The following is an 18,580-nucleotide window of genomic DNA, read 5'->3' on the forward strand; positions in this document are numbered from 1 at the left end:
GCTTTGAGTGGAAATTTCTTATTGTAGTGTTGTACAAATAGTAGGGGGGGAGTCACCTGACTTTGAAATATCAGTGATAATTTAGATCAAAGGCTAGGAGACTCCTGAAAACATGTTGTGGCTACATATGAGAGAGGAGATAACCTAGTGCTGGGGCTTTGGGAAGAATGAGTCAAGACGTATTCTGAAAACATTTTTAAATACTCCCTGGGCCTAGGACAGTAGTGATAAATGTGAAAAGAGGCCCAGCACTGGAGACAGACTAGGAACCAAAGGGGATTTAAACTTGGCAATGTGGCAACATATACCGAAGTTAGATGTGCATGACCCTTGACGCAACATTTCCTCTCTACGGAATCCACCTTCAAGAGATAATATGTATTCATGCCCCCAGATGTAGGCACAAGGAATTTTTACATATGTATATGTGTCTCTGTCTAGACATTTTCATTTTCAATTGATGGAGTTCTAGTTTACTTAATTGAGTGGGTGAAGTGAGGGGAGAGAATTGCTTGGCCTACAGGACTGACCTCAGGCCAGCCAAAGCCAGGACCAGTCCTTGGTCCTCTGGTTTGTGGTATATTTGTCTGTCTGTTTCTCTGATTTCTACTTTCTCTGTGTTGATTTCATTCTCAGATAAGTAATCTTCCTATTCTCATGTGGTAGTCTCAGAGAGCTTCAGGTAACTCTCCTTTCTGTTTAGTTATCAAGCGGGACAAAAATTGCTCCTCCGTCCCTATAGTAGTTCCACAGAGTCCAAGAGCCGACTCACATTGTGCCAGCATAGTTTAAGCACCTGTTCTTGACCCAGTTCCGTAGGGGAGGAGGATAGAATTTTCTAATTAACCTGGCTTGAGTCATATCCTTGGGGTGGCAGTGGAAATGGCTTGACCCCACTTTACCCTCAAGTAGTAACAGTAGGGAATGGTGCTTTCACCCCAGAAGAGTAAGATGATGTTATCAGAAGAAGGAATAAAATAACACATGTCAAGCAGAAGCTGTTCACTGTAATATCTATTTCTGATAACAAATATGTGGGTACAACCTAAATGTCCATCAGTATAGGAAAACTTAAATATGATACATCATAGGGGGAGATAGGATATAGCTTTTAATGTACAGCTATATGTTGATAAGGGAGAATGTCCATTATATAATATTAAATTTAAAATGAAGTTGCAGAGTAGTATTTTTAATTATGTGTCTGAATTATGTGTCTGTGTATCATCTGTTATGTATGAATACTTTTTATTCATATGTTTCTGTACTACTTTTGGTTTGCTGTTATACTTATTTTAAATTAGTATATATCACTTCTATAATTAAAAAAAAATTATGTCCCTGGTGGCCCCTTTTCCAGATAAGGAACTGAAATTTACAAAAATCAAGAAGTATAGAAAGATGAACAGATGCTACAAAGGTGTAAAATAGTATTCATGGAACTGATATAAAAATATTGGAAACCAAGAAGGTGGATAGGACAAATTAACCTGCCTATGTAAGAAGGGAAAGTAACTTTACCAAAAAGACATGTGGTTTAGGGACTTCCCTGGTGGTCTGGTGGCTCTGCATACCCAGTGAAGGGGACATGGGTTCAATCCCTGGTTGGGGAACTAAAATCCCAGGTCTCGCAGCTTGGCCAGAAAAAAAAGTCTAAAACTTGGAGACAATTGTGTTTATATATTTACTTGGTATGAATACTTATTCTGCCCTTATCTACCATATGCTTTGACCAGTGCTAGGCAGTAATAAACATAATTAACACATAGTTAACATATAGTAATCAACTGCCTTCAAAAAACCTTCATATGGAAGGCAGATTCATGGACAAAGAAAGTGTAATGGGAGTTGGGCAGAATTGTCAAGAAGAGGTTCATTGTACTTTGAGTAATCTCATTTTTTCCTTTTTATTCCTTCTAAATGCTTGCTAAACTTTCTTAACTTTTCAGTTGTTATTGTTCAGGTGTGTATTAAGAAGAGTTGGTCATCTCTCACCTTTTGAAACTCAGTAGTCTGTCTTTATAACTTAATCACAGGGATAAAGTGGTAAATTTTCAGAAATTAGGTCTTTTCATCCCATAAATTTACCAGTTCTGAACTGAGTTACTAGTCTTTTGGAAAAGAAAAAGGATCTCCCACCCTTCACTCCCACCCCCAATACATAACACACTTCTAAAACATTTTTTATCTTTGATGCATTCTGCTACAGAAGAAATCTGTCCTTTTTCTTTGTTTGTTTGTTTGAAATCTGTCCTGTCTTAGACTTTTTCCTGATTCCTTTGACTAAACAAAAGTTCGAAACCTGCTTTGAGTGGTAACACCTTTGTAATTGTGTACATACACAACTGTATGTAATAGAGAAACTGTAAAAGCTCAGTTTCTGTGAGATTATTCCTCTGCTCTTGCCTCTCACCTTCTCTTCTCCCACCATACAAATTGGAGCTCCTGTTAGCAGCATATGTCTAGTGATATTCCAGTTCCCAAGAGGCCAGTGAACAAGGTGGTTGTAAAACATTTTTCATTATAGACAAGAGAAAATAATGCTGATTCTTTAATCCTGGGTCTCACTGTTTTGGTTATTACACCAGCAGTTTGAATAGATTCACATGTTGAACTGCGTCATATTGTAAAAAGGCTTTTTTTTTCAGAGTCAGAGAAGTGAGAGGGATTCTGTTCTTTTTTTTAAAAGAAAAACACATGTAATGTCTCATGTTTTTTGTGAGAATGCATTGTTTTTGTTGTTTTAATATTTGCTGAGTTTTAAAGGGTATGGTTTCATTTTCTCCTTTCACTTTTTCCTTTGGAATATAATCATGTTTATCTGCCTATTCTTTCTGCTTTCTTGTTAAGTGAACTTATTTAATATTATTATTACTATCCCTATATATATAGTAATAATAACATTAAATTATTCCCTATATATCAGTAATTCCGTGATCTCTAGTAAACGTTAAGGAACATTCGGTAATTGTGCTAAAAGCCACTACCATTGGTGGAACCAAGGACAGCTTAAGTTTGAAGAAGAACTATCCTATTTTCTTTAAAAATTAAAAAACAAACTGTATAAACAAAGAAAAGGAATTGCTGAGGTCATTATGTCCTTAAAGGTTTTTTTCCAGCCCTGACTTTAGAAGATAGTCATCAACATATATGTACTTTTTCATAGAAATATTAATATAGATTTTACTTTTTTTATATCCAGATAGTAATGTACATATGAGACTTATTTGAATTTGCTTCACAGCTGGGTAATTTAGTTTTTCAAAAAGAATGAAAGGCTAATTATTAGGCAATAATGTGATCAAATTACCGAAAGCTTCAAGGTGGTTCTATTTCAGTTCTCTGCCTGATGTGTATTTAAAAATATCTCTACTTAGGGTAGTTACTGTTCATAATACATTATGGAATCTTTTTAGGTAACAGCTTAGATGATAAAGAAGCCATTATCCTCGATTTGCAGTGTTTAACCCAAGTTGAATTTATGCCAGATTGAAAATTAGCTGTAGTGTTATATGCCTTGCTTCCTGTCCTGTGCAACTTGATATATGTGTGGGCCATATGTCCAGCAGGGGTTATAAGAATATGTTACTGATGGATAGAAAAGCTATTTCATAGTTCCCTGTGAGAATATACATGATAACATCTGCAGTGTGGGTATAGCCTTGAGGTTTTGCTTTAGAAGAGATTTGGCCTATGGCTAAAGGTAATAGAGTGATATCTGTTGTAAATCCTTCGGAAGAGGAAAATTTGGAATCTACTTCTTTAATTTTCAAGCTTTTATGCAGCTGAGCAATTTAGGAAGGAGACCTCATTAGTGCTTTTATTTTCAGAGCAGACGAGAGATTATAATACTACCTTAATTTCTAAAATACCAAGAATTGAGTGATTTCACACCATCAGTTCAGTTCAGTTTAGTTGCTCAGTCGTGTCCGACTCGTTGCGACCCCATGAATCACAGCATGCCAGGCCTCCCTGTCCATCACCAACTCCTGGAGTTCACTCAAACTCTCATCCATTGAGTCGGTGATGCCATCCAGCCAGCTCATCGTCTGTCGTCCCCTTCTCCTCCTGCCCCCAATCCCTCCCAGCATCAGAGTCTTTTCCAATGAGTCAACTCTTCACATCAGGTGGCCAAAGTACTAGAGTTTCAGCTTTAGCATCATTCCTTCCAAAGAACACCCAGGGCTGATCTCCTTTAGAATGGACTGGTTGGATCCTTTCACATCATAATGTTGGTTAATTAAAAATTTCTTAAACAATGGATTAGAGATGGCTCTGTAGAAGTAGAGTGAAACCTAATATACAGGATTTCTTATTTAAATACAGCCCAGGTGATAAATCATTACTGTGCAGTCGTCTCTGACCAAAGAGGCAGATTTTTCTCGTGGGCCTGTCTTTCACCACCAGCACTGGCCAGTTTGGGGTTAGTCATGTGTAAAACCAGACACAGATTGAAACTTTTGTGAGGGCATCTTTATCTGTACAGACAGTTCTAATAAGTTACGACTGCATCTTCCAAAGAGATTTTTATACTCAATAATACCTAAGAAACTCCAGAACAAGTCTTTCAAATAGCCTTAAAATGATTCCTTTCAAAAGGTATTGAGTCTAGTTGTTCTGATGGGGAAGAGCTTCTGAAAAAGAAAAAGTCTGTCAGTGTTTTCCAAATTTTCATAATATATTAGCCATAAAGCAAAGCAGTGCCCTTTATTTTCTACCCTCTAGATACAGAGTTTTCCAGCTGAGGTTGCGCTTCTGAATTACCTGTGGAACTATGCTTATACCCACTACTAGAAATTCTGGTTTGGTAGGTTTGATGTGATGTCACTGTATCTGTTTTTTAAAGTTTTAGAGGTGTTTCTGATAGACACACTTTCAGTTGAGTACCACTACCAGTTACCATTACCAGCTTACATTTGAATTTGTACCACACATTGTCTATGGAGACAGGTTTCATTTATACTGGTTCTATGGCTTTACAAAGAAAAGCCTATAAGATAGCTAGAAGGAAATCCTAGCTATAGTCAGGATTATAGATTTAAAAGAGAACGAGTCTAGAAACTTCCCTGGTGGTCCAGTGGTTAAGACTTTGCTTTTACCCAGTGGGGGGAAGCCGGGGGCAGTGGGGGTGCAGGTTCCATCCCTGGTTGGGTAGCAGAGATCCCACATGCTGGACGGCATAGCCAAAATAAAAGAGGGAGAGAACCAGTCTGAACTCCTTCTCTTTATGGATGAAAAAGAGCAGAGAGGTGAAAGAATTTTCAGAGTTGGTAGCAGAACCAAATCCACAACTCTGACTTGAGTTCTTTGTACACTAGCATCTTGGACCTAGTCCATCTTTGAGAAAAGCCTTCAAGGCCAAGAGTCAGTAATCCAGAAGTTGTCTTGAGCATCCCAAAGCCCAATGAGGTATTAAGAGATTCAAAATATTTAATAAAAGGAACAATAATACAGCCAGCAGGAACTCCTCACGTCTTTGAAATTTCTAGGCAGGAGTTACGAGTGACATTACTTACAGTTAGAAATTATAGACATCACCCAGAAAGCTTTTGTGGCTTCTTTGTAAACATGGAAATTTCTGACAAGAGATGCCTAGATTTGGTACTAAAGATTGTCAAGAACAAGATGACCATCTGTCTTATTTTTAAATTGATCCTTAAGTATTGGCAACAAGTCTAGAAAATCATGCCAGTTTTATATTTCTACACAGCCCTGACTTTTAGCTTGTACTTCAGAAGGAGGATATTGTGTCTAGGTTTGCAATTTAACCAAGTAAAGGAGTAGAATGTTTATTAATTAGGATTAGACTTGGTTGTAAAAAAAAATTCCAAAGAACAGTAGTTCAATCAAGGTAGAGATTGATTTTTCTTCTGGATTAAAAAAAAGTTCAGAGGGAATGGAAGCCTTGCATTGCTGTGGTTGCTTCTCTGTCATCAGGGATGGGTTCTTCTAATTTTGTTTCATCTATATCTAAATCTTCAAGGAGTCTGATAGTTCTAGATGGCTTCTGGAGCTTCAGTCATCTCAAAGGCACATACCTCCAACTTGAGTCAGCTCCCTTAAAGAACTTCTCTAGAACCACCCTATCTAACAATTTCTGTTTCCATCTCACTTGCCACTCCTATTATCAAAGGAGACTAGAAGGTTATAACTAGCTGAGTTGCTGTTCATAAGAATTAGATATTTTGTTGTTAACAAAAGAGGAGGGAATGGATATTGGGCAGGCAACCAACAGATCTGCCCCACCTATTTTGAAGAATATATTAGGAAAATCAATTTTTCATCACATCACAAGCTGTTATATAGGATGTAGCATTTAAAAGATCTCCAAACCACAGTCTACACTGTGTCTGATTAATTAAAGCAGTAAATCTCTATGGTAGTGTACTGCTTTGGATTTCTCAGCAGGGCTCGGGAACAGCTGTTAGGTTTTATATATTCTAAGTGAACTGAAGATGAGTTCTTAAAACAACAGGGGGAAAGAGACAACCTTTTGGGGAAGGGGAGAATCAAAACAAGCACAAGGCAATTCAGTGGATGTTTATGGGGCTAGTAGGAGTAGAGTATACTATGGTAGACAGTATGAGCCAGGAATGACCTGATAGAAACCCTGGAAAAGAAGTTGTCTAGTATTTAAATGGAATAAATAGACTGATGCAGCACACAAAATAATTGTAGATGTATATTGTAGCAATGATTTGTACCAGTTCAAATATACAAGACCTGTGCTGAAGAGAAGGACAAGCATATTGATTGGGTTAAAGTTTTAAGGATTAAATATTGTCTCAGTTCCTTTGGGCTGCTGTAACACAACACAGACTGAGTGACTTATAAACTCAGAAAATTTTTTTTCTCAGTTCCAGCAGCTGGAAGTCCAAGATCACAATACCAGTGTGGTCAGGTTCTGCTGAAGTCCCTCGTCTGGGTTGCAGACTGCTAACTTCCTGCTGTGTCCTCACATGGCTGCAGGAGCTAGGGAGCTCTGTGGGTTCTCTTTCTTAAGGGCACTAATCCCACTCGTGAAGGCCTTGCCTTCATGATCTCACCTCCCAGAGGCCCACACCTCTTAAAATAATCACACTGGGCATTCGTAGCATTTGTAGCATCAACATACGAATTTTGGGAAGAGGCCACAGATGTTCAGATCGCAGCAGATATAATTACCTCTTCCAGTTTCCTACCTGTACAAATGAAAAGAGAATGCCAAGATGGAGAGAACCTTGTTATCTGAAAAACTCATAGGCAGGAGCATGCAGCGACCTGCAGCATTTACAGCTGTAGACCACGGTATACATAAGTGTATTAGGATGGAAGTGTTCCCACTCAGAACCAGGAAGGACCAGATTTTTTAAAGTTCTGTAGTCTCATTCATACCCACAGTTCACATGGTGCCATTTAGCACATATTTATTGATGTCTCATTTACAATACACTTTAAGGAGGAAATTCATTCACAAGTTGCCACTTAGATGAGAAAGTCTAGATTTTGGCTTCTTAAAACTATGAATTTCAAATGTGGGGAAAGCCCAGCCTTGTATTTTTATTCCTTTTCGTTTCATAATTACTTATCAGTAACCAAACCCAGTGTGTTGACTTTGCTCCTACTGAGAAAAAACAGGAAGCTACAGAGACTCCCTGTGAGAAAAAGACCAGGCTGCACCCTCTGTCACCTCACCCCTTCAGCCTGAGTCCTCCTCGGAGCCACAGCCACAGACAGCTCTGTCTCCATGTGGTTTTGGCAGTAAGCAGAGTACACGTGAGGCCGCCTAGTGCAGCAGGCTGTGTGAGCCTGGCCTTTGAGCTCACCAGTCATCCTTTTGAAACTTGTGATGGTGTACTCTTGGGCACTCTGGGTGGAGAAGAGTTTATGCTCCAGTGCGGCAGTGGACCACGGACTATTCTCTGTCTTGCATAGCAGTGGGAATGCCTTTGGTATGAAATAACTACTTTATTTTGAACATATTGTGCAGTGACTTAGCATTTCCCACACATCACTAGTTTCTTTTGAAGCTGTCGTACTCAGTTTAGGTTCTCCAGTAGGAACTATGAAAGAAAACGAAAACCTCACAAGTTGTATTTCCTTTGTATCTGCTTCATGCTGATGCAGCTGTGTCATATTTTGGTCTTTGGGTCCCTCACTCTGCACCCCATTTTCCCTCTGCTTTCAGGTGAAGGTCTCCCACAGCTGTATTACTTTGGACCGTGTGGGAAGTACAATGCCATGGTGCTGGAGCTTCTTGGCCCTAGCTTGGAGGACTTGTTTGACCTCTGCGACCGGACCTTTACTTTGAAGACTGTGTTAATGATAGCCATTCAGTTGGTAAGTCGGCGTTGCTCTTCTGCCTAGGGATAGACAGGGAGGGGCAGGTCTCCTAACCGCATCCTGTGTGTCCGTTGGCATTTACCAGCTCTAGTGACACCTTGCGAATGCACATTGACTGGCTTAGTGGCATTGTAGACAGCTGGCTGAGGCAAAAAGGGCTAACCCAAGAAGTCACACTGTATTTGTCGTTTGCTCTATTTTAAGTTTGCACCTTGGAGTAATACTGTGCCCTTAACTGTAGTGCAGGTGGTATATAGGGAGAAAGAGGGTGATTCTGTGACGATTGCTCAAATGCAAGTAACTTCTTGGTGGTTTTATTCATAGGTTTTAAACGCATGGCTGTAAAGTTCTGTCACACCCTCCCTCTTTCCTTACCATCCCATCCAAGAAGAGATGGAAAACATAACCCACTGCCCTAGAATCAGATTCCAGAGTTGACCAAGAGCCTGCCTTAGGTCTCTGGCCTCTAGTTCTCACAGAGACCGACACAGCTAAAGCTGTGTCTCTCAGCACCTACCAAATCCCACACCAATACCAGTTTAAGGAACAGTTAGACAGTTGCTTTGAGAAGTTTGTCAGCCCCTCTGCACGAGGATGTAGATGTGTCTCTGTGGGTCTGAAATGGTGATGGTCTCACCCACTTTAAAGACTTGGAAATGTTAGAAAACTGTTCTTGAGTTTAAAAAAAAGTTCAAATGCCCAAGCTCCCTTTCAATACTAAGCAGAAATGATTTAAAGGTAGAAATAAACTTAATGAAATTTGAAAAAATTTTTTATTTTGGGCTATGTTTACTGTCTTATAAGAACTGTACTCCTACTTCCGCCGTTAGTTCAGTTCAGTTCCGTCGCTCAGTCGTGTCTGACTCCTTGCGACCCCATGAATCGCAGCACGCCAGGCCTCCCTGTCCATCACCAACTCCCGGAGTTCACTCAGACTCACGTCCATCGAGTCTGTGATGCCATCCAGCCATCTCATCCTCTGTCGTCCCCTTCTCCTCCTGCCCCCAATCCCTCCCAGCATCAGAGTTTTTTCCAGTGAGTCAACTCTTTGCATGAGGCGGCCAGAGTACTGGAGTTTCAGCTTTAGCATCATTCCTTCCAAAGAAATCCCAGGGTCTATCTCCTTCAGAATGGACTGGTTGGATCTCCTTGCAGTCCAAGGGACTCTCAAGAGTCTTCAACACCACAGTTCAAAAGCATCAATTCTTTGGCGCTCAGCCTTCTTCACAGTTCAACTCTCACATCCATACATGACCACAGGAAAAACCATAGCCTTGACTAGACAGACCTTAGTCGGCAAAGTAATGTCTCTGCTTTTGAATATGCTATCTAGGTTGGTCATAACTTTTCTTCCAAGGAGTAAGCGTCTTTTAATTTCATGGCTGCAGTCACCATCTGCAGTGATTGTGGAGCCCCCAAAAATAAAGTCTGACACTGTTTCCACTGTTTCCCCATCTATTTCCCTCGAAGTGATATTAGTTCAGTCAGCTTCTCTGGGCCTCACTCTCCTTATTTCTGCAACAGAGAGACAGCATATAGGAAGGTGTGGGCAGGAGGTGAAGGAAGCGGCAGCATCTGTCTTCAGAGGCCACCACCATATTATTTCCTGCCTGGGAGTTATTCTTGCCTCTCAAATGCTTTCCTTCTACAGTAAACATAAAAACATTAATTCTGTTCACCATTTGCAAGTTGTTATGTGAAGTAAAACCATATACTATCATTTTAGTTGAGCCACACTGTCCTTTTCTCTTTTATCTTCATATTTGTCATATATGCATTAGTATCAGAAAATACGTTCTGATTTACAAGAGTAAAGTGACTCTAGGTGGTGAAGAAATAAGTTTTAATTTCAGTAATGACAACTTTGAGCTGATAAAAGAAAACGTTTTGGAGTATTTTTATAATAAGCTTCTTCAGAGTAGTATTTGTATCACTGTCATCCTCTCTTTTAGCTTTCCCGAATGGAGTATGTCCACTCAAAGAATCTCATCTACCGAGATGTCAAGCCAGAGAACTTCCTGATCGGTCGACAAGGCAATAAGAAAGAGCATGTTATACACATTATAGACTTTGGACTGGCCAAGGAATACATTGACCCTGAAACCAAAAAGCATATACCTTATAGGGAACACAAAAGTTTAACTGGAACAGCAAGATACATGTCTATCAACACGCATCTTGGCAAAGGTGTGTTTATTTTCAGCTCCAAGAAAGAGGCAGGTTGTTAAAACACCTTTTTATTCCCAAAACACTTTTGTACCCACTGTGCATTACAACTTGTGATTCTTATTGCTTCACAAGGTAAGTGATGTTTATACTTGAGAAATTAAGATGGTAAGTCAGTGACTTTCTCAGTATCCTGTTGACAGCTGAAGGATTTTTAATTCTTTGTTTCCTAATGCTTATTTTCTCAGCAGTGTGGATACTTTAATGACTGAATTAAGGTGATAGCATCTTGGTAAGTTGAGTGATGAGTTTGACCCCCTATATCACCTGGAAAGGCCATCAGGCTGATCTTCTTTGGAGAAGGGTACTTCATTAAAACATGGACCAGGCTTCTGTTGTCTGTGCATAGTTCCGTGACTCATTTTTCCAGGAAAAGCCTATGTCTTATTCAGTGAAAATACATTTGCTTTTCCATGAGTCTTGAGCTTTACTCATGATAGACAATTTGGACAAATATTGCTAAAAGCTCTAGTCAAGGCAGAAGGCCTTCCATGTTAGAGAGACTGGTCCAGAGAGAGTATTTGTGAGAGAAGCCTAAGAATCAGTGGGAAGGCTTAGTTGGTAGGACTCTGGGCCCTCAGCAGCTTCTCCAGGAAAGCTTCCCTTTTTGTCTGTTTTATATATTTGGCTTTCATGGAAGATTCTATTTGAAGAAAAGGTACTAAGGTGATTGAAAAGATATGTTTGAAAATCACCACTCTAGAGAGTAGACATATAAACAGAATATTAGACTCCTAGATATAGCTCATTATATAAGGTGTTTAAATATTAATGAACTATTTACACGATAAGTATTGTAAAGACTAATGTAAGCAGCTACGAAGTTGCCTCATTGAGTACACTACTCAGAGATTCAGGTGAGGATTCTAGTGAAGAATAAAAATGACATTACCAAGTGGTGTGATACAACCTAAGTTGAAATGAATGCTGTCAGGATTTTTTTGCTAACTACCTGGGTATTCTCACGTAATTAAATATAATAGTTTAAAATTAGACTGGAAGGTTCTCTGCCACTTTTTATTGGTGACACTTTGGACAAGTGTCAAACTTGTCCACAACTTGTCCCTGAAACTGACCTGTAAAAATAGAGTAATATTTCACAAGGATGTGTTGCAGGTTGAGTGAGTGATAACATGTAACACGGTTCTGTTGCAGAGTGCTCAGAATTCCCTTCTTCCTTCCTTTGCACAAAGAGAGAGACTGTGCTACATAGTAAAGTCATGATCGTTTGGTTTAACTGACAGTCTGGAAGTTGTTCACATGTCTGCTTCCTGGGCTCAGCATTTGTGTTCTGATTTTATTATTCTTATCAGGAAAAGCAAGAACAGATAAGAAATACGTATCCCTTGTTGTTTGTATAAGTTACAATGTAATAATTAAGAAAAGGGGATATAAATTCAGGCTCTTTAAAATAAACTTGTATGGGCCAGTAACCTTCCTCTCTCACCTTCAGTTATCTCATCTGCCTTGAAATGTTTATGTTAATAGTACCTTATAGCATAGGGTTCTGTGAGATAATACATATAAACTGTTTAGGATATTGCTTAATAATACTAAAGACTGTATAATGGTAGTTACCATTTATTCAACAAAATATGTTTTAAGCATCTGCTGTCATCAGATTGGGTTCCTTTATCTCTCGGTGTAGCTATTTCTGCTGGAATTTTTGAGTTTAGCTCCACGGGTGGACTTCCTGAGTTCCAGGGTGTTTTTCAGGTCAGATCTAGCCTGTCACCAAATTTGTCTGTAATGTCCCCATTGTAGAGAATACATATAGGTGGTTGTCACATGCCCTTTAAACCCTCTGCCCATGGTCTCAAACTCAGAGAGGTTTCTGTAGGAACTCTAATCCTATTGGTTTTCAAATGTGTAGCTTCTTTTATGTTGTAATGGAAAAAAGAAGTGTATCTTTTAGGGAAGCACTAAACCTGACATTTACTGCATTAGATTACTCACCTTCCCACTGATTAAACCTGCCCATTTTATATTCCTTAATATTTGAAGTCAGGGTGAGGACACTGGGTCACCTGGCTCCTTTCCTTCAACGAAATATATTTGACCTAAAATCAAGCATGCAGTGCAGATAAACCAAGCACATCTTTCTGACTGGTTGAAAGGAACCCTTTATCAGTTCAGTTCAGTCACTCAGTCGTGCCCAACTCTTTGTGACCCCATGGACTGCAGCACACCAGGCTTCCCTGTCCATTGCCAACTCCCAGAGTTTACTCAGACTCATGTCCATTGAGTCGGTGATGCCATCCAACTATCTCATCCTCTGTCATCCCCTTCTCCTCTCGCCTTCAATCTTTCCCAGCATCAGGGTCTTTTCAAATGAGTCAGCTATTCGCAGCAGGCGGCCAAAGTATTGTAGTTTCAGCTTCGGCATCAGTCCTTCCAATGAATATTCAGGACTGATTTCCTTTAGGATGGACTGGTTGGAACTCCTTGCAGTCCAAGGGACTCTCAAGATCTTCTCCAACACCACAGTTCAAAAGCATCAATTCTTCGGCACTGAGCTTTCTTTATAGACGAACTCTCACATCAATACATGACTACTGGAAAAACCATAGCTTTGACTAGATGGACCTCTGTTGGCAAAGTAATATCTCTGCTTTTTAATATGCACTCTAGGTTGGTCATAACTTTTCTTCCAAGGAGCAAGCGTCTTTTAATTTCATGGCTACAGTCACGATCTGCAGTGATTTTGGAGCTCCCCCCAAAATAAAGTCTCTCACTGTTTCCACTGTTTCTCTGTCTATTTGCTATGAAGTGGTGGGACCAGATACCATGGTCTTATTTTTCAGAATATTGAGTTTTAAGCCAAGTTTTTCACTCATCAAGAGGCTCTTTAGTTCTTGGTCACTTTCTGCCACGAGGGTGGTGTCATCTGCATATCTGAGGTTATTGATATTTCTCCCGGCAATCTTGATTCCAGCTTGTGCTTCATCTAGCCTCACGTTTCGCATAATGTACTCTGCGTATAAGTTAAATAAGCAGGGTGACAATATAAAGCCTTGACGCATTCCTTTCCCGATTTGAAACCAGTCTGTTCCATGTCCAGTTCTGACTGTTGCTTCCTGGCCTGCATACAAATTTCTCAGGAGGCAGGTCAGGTGGTCTGATATTCCCATCTCTTTAAGAATTTTCCACAGTTTGTTGTGGTCCACACAGTCAAAGGCTTTGGTGTAGTCAATAAAGCAGAAGTAGATGTTTTTCTGGAACTCTGGTGCTATTTTGATGATCCAGAGGATGTTCGCAATTTGATCTCTGGTTCCTCTGCCTTTTCTAAATCCAGCTTGAACATCTGGAACTTCATGGTTCACGTACTGTTGAAGCCTGGCTGGAAGAATTTTGAGCATTATTTTACTAGCGTGTGAGATGAATACAATTGTGCAGTAGTTTGAGCATTCTTTGGCATTGCCTTTCTTTGGGATTGGAATGATCACTGACCTTTTCCAGTCCTGTGGCCACTGCTGAATTTTCCAAATTTGCTGGCATATTGAGTGCAGCACTTTCACAGCATCATCTTTTAGGGTTTAAAATAACTCAACTGGAATTCCATCACCTCTACTAGCTTTGTTTGCAGTGATGTTTCCTAAGGCCCACTTTACTTCACATTCCAGGATGTCTGGCTCTAGATGAGTGATCACACCATCGTGATTATCTGGGTTATGAAGATCCTTTTTGTACAGTTCTTCTGTGTATTCTTATCACCTCTTCTTAATATCCTCTGCATCTGTTAGGTCCATACCATGTCTGTTCTCTATTGAGCCCATCTTTGCATGAAATGTTCCCTTGGTATCTCTAATTTTCTTGAAGAGAGCTCTAGTCTTTCCCATTCTATTGTTTTCCTCTATTTCTTTGCACTGATCACTGAGGAAGGCTTTCTTATCTCTCCTTGCTGTTCTTTGGAACTCTGCGTTCAGAAGGGTATATCTTTCCTTTTCTCCTTTGCCTTTCGCTTCTCTTCTATTCACAGCTATTTGTAAGGCCTCCTCAGACAACCATTTTGCTTTCTTGCGTTTCTTTTCCTTGGGGATGGTCTTGCTCCCTATCTCCTGTACAATGTCACGAACCTCCATCCATAGTTCTTCAGGCATTCTGTCTTATCAGATCTAATCCCTTAAGTCTGTTTCTCACTTCCACTGTGTAATTGTTAGGGATTTGATTGAGGTCATACCTGAATGGTCTAGTGGTTTTCCCTACCTTCTTCAGTTTAAGTCTGAATTTGGCAATAAGGAGTTCATGGTCTGTGCCACAGTCAGCTCCTGGTCTTGTTTTCACTGACTACAGAGCTTCTCCATCTTTGGCTGCAAAGAATATAAGCAATCTGATTTTGGTATTGGCTGTCTGGTGATGCCCATGTGTAGAGTCTTCTCTTATGTTGTTGGAAGAGAGTATTTGCTATGACCAGTGCATTCTCTTGGCAGAACTCTATTAGCCTGTGCCCTGCTTCATTCTGTACTCCACAGCCAAATTTGCCTGTTACTCTGGGTATTTCTTGACTTCTACTTTTGCATTCCAGTCCCCTATAATGAAAAGGACATCTTTTTTGGGTGTTAGTTCTAGAAGGTCTTGTAAATTGCTCTGTACAGCATTGGACTTTACTTCCATCACTGGTCATATCCACAACTGGGTGTTGTTTTTGCTTTGGCTCCATCCCTTCATTCTTTCTGGAGTTATTTCCCCACTGATCTCCAGTAGCATATTGGGCACCTACTGACCTGGGGAGTTCATGTTTCAGTGTCCTATCGTTTTGCCTTTTCATACTGTTCATGGGGTTCTCAAGGCAAGAATACTGAAGTGGTTTGCCATTCCCTTCTCCAGTGGACCATGTTTTGTCAGAACTCTCCACCATGACCCGTCCGTCTTGGGTGGCCCTTTAAGATGTGGATGCATATGATGTGAATGAAACCTTTATGCTGTGGATGAATTTGTGTCCTCCTGGTCTCACTGGTATTGAAACCTTTCTTCTTTGAAAATAAAAATAACCTTCATGAAAAAACAAGGGCATCGGGAAATACTGAATTGAACGAATGTGGAGTATTCAAAGAAATATGAAAATAAAGCCTGGCTCTGTTTTTCATTCTCGTTTTTTAAGAGATGTTTAGGTTTAAATTGGGGCTTCCCAGATGGCTCAGTCATAAAAGAATCCACCTGCCAATGCAGGCGCCACGGGTTCGATATCTAGGTTGGGAAGATTCCCTGAAGGAGGAGATGGCAACCCGCTCCAGTATTCTTGCTTGGGAAATCCCATGGACAGAGAAGCCTGCTGAGTTACAGTCCACGGGGTCGCAAAGAGTCAGATGCAACTAAGCACAAGCATGATGGTTTAAATTATCATAGATTATCTTTGAATTTTAGAGGTAGAAATGACTGTTCGTAGTATCTAAATCAATCATTTCATTTTCAGATGACGAAATTGAGGCCCAAAAGGTGACTTGGCCATGCTTGATTTTGCATAGATTAATAAATTAATGGAAAGGAATAGGCCAAGACCTAGATAACCTGACTTAGACCATCCCATACCCCACAGCATTTTTGTGTGTGATTTTCAATATTTGAAGTTATTTTATTACTCATTCTGGTGAGTTTAAATGTGTTTAGTATATTTTAGGGGGTTAATTTTTTTAAATCTCATATTATAATGGGTTTTGCTATGAAGAAAAGTTGGGCTTATTTCTGTAGTATGAACAATTACTCAAAATGTGGGGAGTTTCGCCCTCTAGTGCCCAACCAGCTAAAATACAACCATTTGTCCCTGGGTTGTTTTTTTTTTTTATTAAGGGGGCCTCCTTACAGGAAGTAGATGTAAAAATAGAGAGGCGATGAGTAGGTTTGATACAGTGTGAGAACCTGCAGGGTGTGGTTTCTCTGTATGCCCTGCTTTGTGGGAGGCCCCAATTCACCCTGATTGTTCTTTCTCTTTTTGTGTATCTTCAGGTTTTGTTAACAGAATCTGTTAACGTCTGTAGTCAGAAGCTTCTGGTGCCCTTACCAACTCAACTTCTTGTCAGGGTGCTGCCCCTTCCCATTAAGTGACCTTACTTGCGAAAACCTCCCTCTTCTTCCTCTGCACTGTAGAGTACTACTCACTCTTTTCCATGAAAATTTCCTATGATAGAGGCAGTAGTTAAAGTATTGTGCTTTTGTATTTTGAGTTACCTAAGGAGCTTTTCCTGTCTCCCTGATTCTGTTGGGTTTTACTTTCAATTCAAAGAAGACAAAAGTCAAGTTGAAGGTAGCCCCTTATTTTTACATCTGTCATTTCTTTTGATAAAGCCCCGGGCTTGGTTCTGAAAAATAAACACATAAAATGCCTGAGATGAATTATAATTGGCAAATTAAAAGTGGAAGAATGTGCTACTTCTGTTGCCTGACAGCCAAAGAAGGTATGGGATGTTTTCTGAGATGTAGTTACAGTTTTTAAATTAACTATTCTGCAGTTCTTTATCATCCTTATCTTCCCAATTTAAAGAAAAGAAAGCAAAATCCAGCAACTTGTTTTACACTCTAAGCTCGCTGAATGCAAGGAAACTGGTTTATGTGCCCATAAAGGGCACCTTAGTAATACATTTTAGGTCTGTGTACAAATGGCTGTGGTACAAATGGAATGGAGCTAAGGATTATGCCTTGATGATTGCTTACATTAAACTAAATTTTAAGTGTCAAATGAATAAAAAGCACTAGGGATGTATGCTGGGCTTCTCTGGTGGCTCAGATAGTAGAGAATCTGCCTGCAATGTGAGAGACCTGGGTTTGATCCCTGGGTTGGGAAGATCCCCTGGAGAAGGGAATGATGACCCACTTCAGTATTCTTGCCTGGGAAGTCCCATGGACAGAGGAACCTGGCAAGCTACAGTCCATGGGATCGCAAAGAATCGGACATGACTGAGCGACTCACACACACACACACACACACGCACACACGCACACACGCACACACGCTAGGCATTCTTCGGCTTGTGTCTTTGCAGGCCTAGCCAGAATGGACTGTTTTAACAGCCTCAGCTACTCCATCTGCTGCTCACTTTTCACAATGGTAACCAAAGAGCAGTTGCAGCCCAGGCACTAGAAATAATGTTTGTTATTTCTTACTTTCAGGAAGTATCTTACTTTCAGGAAGGTGACAGCATCGAGTGAGTAGTACTCACTGTTCAGTGATTTGGACTGGGTTTTAGTTTAGACTTGCTCTTTTCACTTGGTATTTACTTGCCAGTAACAGATCTAAGCAAAGGAAGTACATGCTGTTTTTGGTTTTGATCTAAAATACCACCCCTGATTTAGATATACAGAGGATTAGTAAGCAGAGCCTTTCCAGAGCAGACGGGTTTTTGAAGGGATTACTTGGGTTTGCACCCCTTTCTGATTTAATAACTGCAAACATAATGTGTGATCTGTCTTCCCTTTCAGAGCAGAGCCGGCGCGATGATTTGGAAGCCCTGGGCCATATGTTCATGTATTTCCTTCGAGGCAGCCTTCCCTGGCAAGGACTCAAGGTATCCTTGGAAGTGCTTAGTGGAGGGCTTTGCTGAAATACTTAGCTGATAATGAAAGGGGTGGCTGACTTGATGGTATAAGAAGCACAGAGGGGACAATCGGCTCCAGAGATGTGAGGCAGGAACTACATTAGTCTGTAATGTAAATACTCACCTGGGCTTGGGAAGCTCTGTTTTCCCCACGTTTGTCTTCTTCCCCGTGTTTGTAATTTCTTCCCTCATCCCGTCCCAGCCTTGCCAGTGCTGTTTTTCTCTCTGTATTGATATTCCTTCTTTACTACCACTGTGTAGCAGGAATAGTGTTCCCAGTGCGTTGGGGAATTTATGGAATAGGTTGATGACTCCACATTTTACCGAAAGGCCAGCAGGGTTAGGTGTACCCGTAACAGGAACTGGGAAATACGTGTTTGTCCTGTATAGTCCAAGAACCCACCTGAACTAAACAAAACTCCAGGTTTAATATTGCTGTTCAAGTGCTTTATTGAATAAATGCCTATGCATACAATAGCTGTTCCTTGTGAAATGGGTAGTTT

At 40.3% G+C, this 18,580-nt stretch overlaps 1 protein-coding gene across 7 annotated transcripts in view; it reads left to right on the forward strand.

Annotated features, from left to right (window-relative positions):
* Positions 1-18,580, forward strand: part of CSNK1G1 (casein kinase 1 gamma 1) — a 153,146-nt gene that overhangs the window by 98,054 nt on the left and 36,512 nt on the right. For all 7 annotated transcript variants that reach the window (XR_011258213.1, XM_069596226.1, XM_069596224.1 and 4 more), the window contains 3 exons: positions 8,168-8,319; positions 10,275-10,509; positions 17,962-18,047. Coding sequence is in view for 6 of the 7 variants with exons in the window: in XM_069596226.1 (XP_069452327.1) it covers positions 8,168-8,319; positions 10,275-10,509; positions 17,962-18,047 (473 nt within the window). In the remaining variant the exon portion in view is untranslated. The remainder of the gene's footprint in view (positions 1-8,167; positions 8,320-10,274; positions 10,510-17,961; positions 18,048-18,580) is intronic.

Source organism: Ovis canadensis, chromosome 7 (assembly GCF_042477335.2).
Source record: "Ovis canadensis isolate MfBH-ARS-UI-01 breed Bighorn chromosome 7, ARS-UI_OviCan_v2, whole genome shotgun sequence".
Classification (NCBI taxonomy): Eukaryota; Metazoa; Chordata; class Mammalia; order Artiodactyla; family Bovidae; genus Ovis; species Ovis canadensis.